General features: G+C 49.3%; 1 protein-coding gene across 1 annotated transcript in view; it reads right to left on the reverse strand.

Annotated features, from left to right (window-relative positions):
- RBM19 (RNA binding motif protein 19) overlaps positions 1-7,127 on the reverse strand; it is a 54,923-nt gene extending 47,796 nt beyond the window's left edge. The window contains exons 1-11 of the mRNA XM_010136895.1: positions 6,945-7,127; positions 6,463-6,594; positions 6,198-6,236; positions 5,467-5,683; positions 4,149-4,422; positions 3,559-3,631; positions 3,212-3,290; positions 2,421-2,492; positions 1,511-1,711; positions 573-703; positions 62-183 (exon numbers count right to left, since the gene is read on the reverse strand). Coding sequence (XP_010135197.1) covers positions 62-183; positions 573-703; positions 1,511-1,711; positions 2,421-2,492; positions 3,212-3,290; positions 3,559-3,631; positions 4,149-4,422; positions 5,467-5,683; positions 6,198-6,236; positions 6,463-6,594; positions 6,945-7,127 — 1,523 coding nt within the window. The remainder of the gene's footprint in view (positions 1-61; positions 184-572; positions 704-1,510; positions 1,712-2,420; positions 2,493-3,211; positions 3,291-3,558; positions 3,632-4,148; positions 4,423-5,466; positions 5,684-6,197; positions 6,237-6,462; positions 6,595-6,944) is intronic.
- Positions 7,128-7,370: the final 243 nt, after the last annotated feature.

Here is a 7,370-nt window from a genome sequence, read left to right on the forward strand (position 1 = left end):
CATTCCTGCCACCCAGGAATTCAGCAGGTTGTGCCGTCGTGCCCCACAATCACTTGTGTACCTGGCACTGTTGGCTTTATCCTTGGACTCTTTCTGCTTTTTGTAAGAGGAAGACTCTTCTCCATCTCCATCTTCTATCTTATCCTTTATGATTGTGGACGGTAGAAGGTGCATCATTCTACCCTGGAAGAAATTAAGGGGTCAGCAGCTCTGAAATAACCCACAGTAGTTCATAAACTAAGTGGAGGAAATTTCTGGCACCTTTCCTGGCTGAGCAGCCTAGGTGTAGGGAGGGAACCTTCCTTCCAAAGGAGACATTACTGCAAGTCAGAGCAGCCACATGGTACAAGAGACTGAGACTCAGAGCTACTTCTCCACCCCTAGCTCAGATTTTGGTACCTGCAAGGCTGTTCAAACCAGGCTACTCTATCAAAAGCAACTGTGCTTGCATCAGCAAGGCAGAAGAGTCAACCTTTCCAGCAAAGCACAGAAGCCAACACTTGGCCACATTACTAACACACATTCCCACCAGCTGCAGCCCAACAGCCCAGGAAAACCACCAGCCCCCGTACCTGGAACACTTGCCCATCCATTTCTGCGTAGGCCTTCACCGCGTGCTCGGGAATCATGTAGGTGATGAAAGCAAATCCTTTGGGTTTCTTGGTCAGTCTGTCTATCGGGAAATGGATGTCCGAGAGGGGTCCTGCAAAAGGCAAGGCTGCACCATGACAGACGTCCTTGCACAGCCACCACATACTCTGAACCAGCACCTCCTGGCCAAAGCTGGGCAGGAGGGGAGCCAGGGAGGGCAGAGCAGCTCTGGATGTTGCAGAGGCTGCGAGGCAAGCACCAGCCAGGGGGAGGAGTGGCTGGCTGCAGATGGACAAGGCAGCCCAAGTCTGGCTCTGCACTGTGTGGCAGCTCACAGGGCTTCAAAATGTGACACAAACCAGGCAAGCTCTGAGAAGCTGCATTTACTTTCAGTCAGAAATAAAGAATTCCACAACTTAACCCTCTCTTCCCCACCAGGACACTCAAATGCCAAGATGACCTTAGATTTAAATTTGAGCTAGAACACGGAAGCTTCAAGCTTCCCCCTGACATGCCAAACATGACTGAATTTGGGGTGTATCTCAGAGATTCGCCTTTTACCTACAGTATCTAGAAATTTCCTGCATGATCAGCATTTCACGCAGCAGGTGCTTTTGGTTCTCTTCCCCTCCTCCCCATCCCACTAGGACTCAGTCTGCACTGAAGAGGAGATTTTACTGTTGCATCAGAGGGTGAGGGCAGACACGCAGCAGTACACGGTTTGAGCAAAGCAGCAAGGAGCCAGTAGCAGTTTCGAAGCCAAGCAGGCACTCACCGCCAAGCCAGGCAACAGAGATGATGAAGTTGGTCCACATTCAGGAGGCGTGGGACACGGAGCTGTGTCCATTCACCCAGCAAGAAAACCTCTGTGTGCACAAAGGAATGGCGTAGCCCTGCCGGTCCCTCAGCAAATACTCACCATACTTGGAAAAGATCTTCTCTAGGTCCTCCTCAGTGCTAGTAAAGGGCAGGTTCCTGACAAAGAGCCTCCCCGATTCAGACAAGTCCTCTTCTTCCTCATCGTCCCTCTTCCTTCTTTGCCACAGCTGGTTATCAGGTTTTGCTGTAACAGTTTCTTTTGGGGCATTCGTGCATCGGAATACTTCAACGCATCGTCCACCTAATCCACAAACACAGAGAGAGGCACATTAGGTGCTTCCCAAGGCCAGATTTACCAATGTGCAATGAGCCCGGGCTACAGCAGCCACACAAGCAATTACAATTCCACAAGCTTTCAGCAAAACTCTGCCCCATTTAAAAAAAACAAAACCAAACAAGGCGGGGTGGGGGCTGCAACAGATCAGTCTGCATAAAAACCAGGATAACATTCGCTAGACAACTCCAGAGTCTCCCTTCCCTTCACGGAGCTCCAGCCTTTCTGCCTGTGCCAACCCACTCCACAGGTTTCCAGGTGGATATTCCCATTTCGCACAGGATTATTGTGGATGTAATTCTAGTAATTCCACTAAGGGTTAGGCCAAGAGCAGCTTTCAAACCCAGGCTTACAGAACCGCTTGTAGGAACCCCCTGTGCTATCCCAACCAGATTTAAACAGTATCATTTTTGTAATAAAAGCAAGATACGCTTCAAGCACATGACAAAAAACAAAGGCCAAAGAGCAACACACGCAGCTCAGTCACTTGCCAATTCTATGCTGCTCCTGACACGGCACCTGGTTTATCCCGTGTCAGCTGAGCGGAGGAAACCACCCCCACCATCTGCCTGGGAAAAGCTCAAACAACAGGAGACGTTTCTGCAGCGACCACTCCAGCAGCTGAGCACCCCGCCAGCCCCAGCAGCCAGAACAAGGAGGAACAAACAGCACTTACCCATGTATTCTTTTTTCCGCTTCAAGGCCCTCTGCACTTCTGCTTCACTCTTCAAGTCAACAAAGATGCAACCTTGGAGGAAGGAAAGGTTCAACTGAGCATCATGTGGGGAACACACAACCACTAATTGGCTAATTAAGGGTGAATTGGGCTTTCTTTAATACAGATTCCTACAGATAAAGCATTCAGCTCCCATTAAAGATTCAATCCAGCCTGAAAATGGCCATGTCAGACTGGCAGGCTGCCTTTCAAAAGCTTATTCTCTCATGCAAACCAAAGAAGCCTGACTTGACAGCTGCAGTGGGCTTCTGCAGGCATCATCAAGAGCAAAGAAAAGGTGCATCACCCATGAAAGGAAAGGAACATCTAGACAAGCTCCCTGCCAGGACCTGCTCTACACTCTCTCTGATGGGTGGCCTGTCAGCAGACCCATCCTGGCTAAAGAGGGCTCTGCAGCCAACACACACAGCTCAGCAAAGCCCCTGGGTGCTGCTGCAGCCAGCCCAGAGGAAAAGGCCTTTCCCTGGCAGAGTTTGGGATGTTTAGGCAAGTTTCGGAGGCAGATCAAAGAAAAGGCTCCTGCTGCTATGCCTAAGGGAGCGCAGCCAACATTACTCTGCCCACGGCATCCTACGGACAGCAACTAGGGCAGATGAGCTGCAAAGTCACAGAAAGGTCTGCAAGAATTGGGACACGAGCCAGCGATTTGGAACTGCAGATGGAAAGAGCAGAGGGGTGACAGAGATCCTCTAACTCCCAGATCCAACCCCCTTTCCACACAGAGGCATTACCTCTTTTCTTCCCCTGGGCTTTTTTCCCTATCCGCACTGCCACCGGCTTCAGAGGCAAGAAGAATTCACGGATCTTTTGCTGCAGGAAGAATTGTAATCGTTTAAAGAAGTTCTCAGATACAGGAAGCAGCAGGTTTCAGACTTAGGTTTTTTCTATACACTATAAAAAACAGCCATATGCAACATCACCATCTCTGCACAAAGCCAGTACAAAATTTTCCCCGACTGCCCATACAAGCCTCAAAACAGCTCCATAAGTGAAGACAGAAGCCTCTGCAAAGATCACACTGAGTTACACACTGAGAACATCCTCGAGCCTTCACTCCCGGCTCCGTAACAAAGCTCACCTCAGTGATGTTCGAGGGGGCACCACGAAGTTCCACTGTGTAGGGAGTGCTGGCCTCCATGGAGCTGCCTTGGCTCTGAGCAGAAGGAGAGGGAGGAAGAAAAAAAAGAAAAGAAGCTGAGTGAACACTAGCAAAAGGCACAGCACAACAAGCTGGTCTTGTCCAACAAGCAGGAGGCTGAAGAGAGGGAGAGAATATCATGAGATTCTTGTAACTGCATCAACCTGGGTGGGAGGTACCAGCTGAGGGTGGAAGGTTTGGCTGGGACACTCAATCCCAGTCACTATAAACAGAGTTCTGCAGCACAGCGTTTCCTGCAGACACTGGAAAAACAGAAAAGCTGCAGAAAAGGGCACTAGCAGAGCTTGTCTGGAAGCCCCATCTTTGGGGATTTAATCAGCACTAAGAGGAGGTACAGCCAACCTTTCTAACGGCCCTGGCTCAGCGAGCCAGGAGAGCTGGTACCTGGGAGGTCCCACAGACTCCAAGCTTTCAGCTCCCCCCTGGAGCAACTGACAGACACGTGCTACCCCACGTGTCTGCTTCTGCTTCACGCTTCTGCTTTAGACAAGGAAAAAGACTAATTCAGCCGTACCTCTAGGGCGCATCCTTTTTTCTTCTTCTCCACTGGTGTCTCTTGCTGTGTTTGTTGGGCTTTTGTCTTTCCCCTTTTATCTGTGTGGGTGCCGATCGTTTCTGCAATGTCCGAATCCTCCTCATTCTCACTTTCCTCTTCCTCCTCCTCACTCTCTGTTTCTTCCTCTGTACTGGATGAGGAGGAAGAATCCTTCACCACTTTAGATTTCAGGTAATCCATATCCGAGAGGTCTTTGCTGGTAGCTGCCTTCTTCCCTCCTTTTTTTGCTGTCAGAAAGGAGAGACCAGAGGAGTTTTGCACACAGATGCTACTGCTCTCTCCCCAGACAGCTAAAAGCTGAGAATTGACACAGTCATGGGAACCACCTTCCTCTCCTCTACCCCTTCCAGGGAAAGGAAAGGCTTGAGAATAGCAGAGTGATCTCATCTCAGCACTTCCAGACTGACAGTCTGGAGCTCTGTTTTTCAAAGCAGCAGTTCAAACAAATTAGAAAGGAGCCTGAGGAATTCCACGGCAGAGTATTCAGTCTCAACTTTAACTAAATACTTCACGCAGACCCCAGAGAAGGTTTTCAATTGTTCAATTTAGGAAGTTGTTCCTCCAAAACACCCCTCCACAGGTCACACCTAGCTACCCAAAGAGAGATCAGGAGCAGCAGAGAAAATGCCATTCATATAGAACAGCACAAGGGAAATATCATGTAGGGAGGGAGAAAGGCTCCCAAACCACATTCATCACTCGTGCAGGGACACTGCATTCTCCACACGCTACGTTGTAGCCCTGATTTCTCGGTCTAAGCTAACCCACCACTCCAGTAGATAGAGCTTTCCTTTCAGGATCTGAGAGAGTGAACTCTGTCCCTTCCCATCAACACTGACAGGGCCCAAGGACACACCCACATTTCCAGAAATATGCATCAAAGGCAGAGCAGACCAGTTCACAGACATCAGCTGCTGGTTATTAAACAAACAGAAACCACCTCCTGCTCTGGAAATCCTGGAGATGAAAGCGGCTGCAGGCTAGGAGAGCATTTAAGGGGCAGATGCAGATGTTTGCCCTATTACTCTTCCCCAGACATTGATGTAAGGACCCAGGGGAAAGCTCAAATGCCATCCCCTTCGTACCAGAAACTGCATTTCCCCAGAACTGGGAAAACAACCACAGAGCCACAGCGCACAGAATGAGTCTCATGCTCGAGAAACCGCCTTCCTGATTACACCGTCTCCGTCTGGAGGCAGGCCTGATCCTCACACCCACTCTTACATTCACTGTGACAAAGCCAAGCAGAGCGTGATAGTTCCTTTGGGTACCTTTAGCTCTCTCATCTTCAGAGGGCTCGTGCCCATCCTTCTCCTCCTCACTCAGCTCCTCAGACTCATCCGAATCAAAGTTGAGATAATCATCAGCTGCTGCCTTTGATTTTCCCTTCTTGGGCTCCTCTGCCAAAGTGTCGTTAGCCCATGTGGCCACCTGAGACCGTTTCTGGTGAACCACCAAGAACTCCTGGAATGCTTCATCTTTTTCCAGCTGTTGAAAAAGAAACCAAGCAGCCAAGCTGTGAAGACAGACACAGGAGAGCTAACAGGGACTGTGAATTCAAAGATATCATCTCATCTCCAGCAGTGTAAAAAAATCCCATAAAGGGGCACTTACGAGGTGAGCACGTAGTGCCTAAAGCCTTCTCAAGATCTCTCAGCCCTACTCCTTTGTATTTGAGATTTAGAAAGGCACTTTAAAGAAGAAAACCAAACATTTAAAAAGGAAAAAAACCATAAAAGTTAAATGTGACAAAACCTGCATGTGGTCAAAAACCAGAATCGTTGAAACAAGGTTGTCCTGGATGCAGCGTGTGGTGATTAGAAAAGTGGGATTGTTAAAATGGTGGTTTGTTCGAGTAGAACTGGACTGTCACAGGGCTGGTGAAGTCCAACACCTTGCCTGAACGAACAGCACAGGATGCAGTACAGGAAGGAGTTACTCAGCTCTCGCTCTTAATACAAGCGACCAGGAATGTAGGGATTGCAACTCAACCTCAACTCACCTCCTTCAAGTCTTCTATTGGATCTTTCTTCTTTTTATCCTAGAGAAAAAAAAAACCCAAACCATTTTTAGAAAGGTTTATTAGAAGCACAGTGTTCCTCAGCTAACATACAGGGAACATCAATCCTAAGGCAGAGAGTACCAGAACCAGTACTCCAATATCTGCTGTCTCAGCCTCTCTGTCCCCTTCTCCACATGCCAGGCCACTCGTCTCTCTGCCAAGTCCCTGACACACGTCAGAGCTCACGGAAACACACACGACTCACTTTCTTTGTGCCTGTAGGAGCTGCATCTGCCACAGGTTTCTCGGTCTGTTTCTCTGAGGCGGGGGCCTTCTGCGAGTGCTTACTCCACGCTTTGGGTTTCGAAGGGTCACCAAAAGCCTTGCATAGCTCAACCTGAGAAGAATCCATCAGAGCTTTAATTGAATTTATATACTAAATAAACCAGATATTCAACAGCCTGTTCTGTAACTGTTGGATAAGCCCCATTCAAGAACGTTTCCCTGGTGGGATGGAGGGGATGTGTAAAAGAACAGGCCGTTCATACAGGCGTTCATTCCAGAGCTCCACGTTCTCTCAGCATGGGGAACAGTTTGTGGTGCTCATTTAAGCAGCGTCGCACAAGTTGTCCTGTTGCTGCAGATGAACTAATCTTTAGGCCCTCCTGGCACCCCTAAGACCACTGAAATCTCCAATGACGAACTGCCTCGAGGCTCTAAAGAAGGTATTTTTAACGATCAACCCACCGTGACTCTGGAGGTGTCTATGAAACTTCGGTTGAAATGGTTCAGCGCCGCTTGAGCTTCATCTTCGGACTTGTAGCCAATGAAGCCAAATTTCCGGAACTTGCCCTCCTTGGTGAACTTCAAGCAACAATCGGTGAGCGTGCCAAAGGCAGCGAACAGCTTCCGAAAGCGATCCTCCTTCATCTGCGGAACGAGGAGGGGCAGCAGGAAGGCGATCAGCAATCCGTGAGAAACCCTTTGCCTCCAAAGCAAAGCGTTTTCTAACAAAGTGCTCCCGAAGCGCTTTATTTGGCACCACTGATAAAAACCCCCACACGTCAGCCACGAAACCCCTTCGTGTCCCCAACGAACGCGCTACGCGTACAGACCTCTGTCTGCAATGCCCCGGCAGCTAAAAGGCGCACCTAGGACCCCGCAGAGCTGAGC

The sequence above is a fragment of the Buceros rhinoceros genome, unplaced genomic scaffold, assembly GCF_000710305.1.
Source record: "Buceros rhinoceros silvestris isolate BGI_N320 unplaced genomic scaffold, ASM71030v1 scaffold24895, whole genome shotgun sequence".
Lineage (NCBI taxonomy): Eukaryota > Metazoa > Chordata > Aves > Bucerotiformes > Bucerotidae > Buceros > Buceros rhinoceros.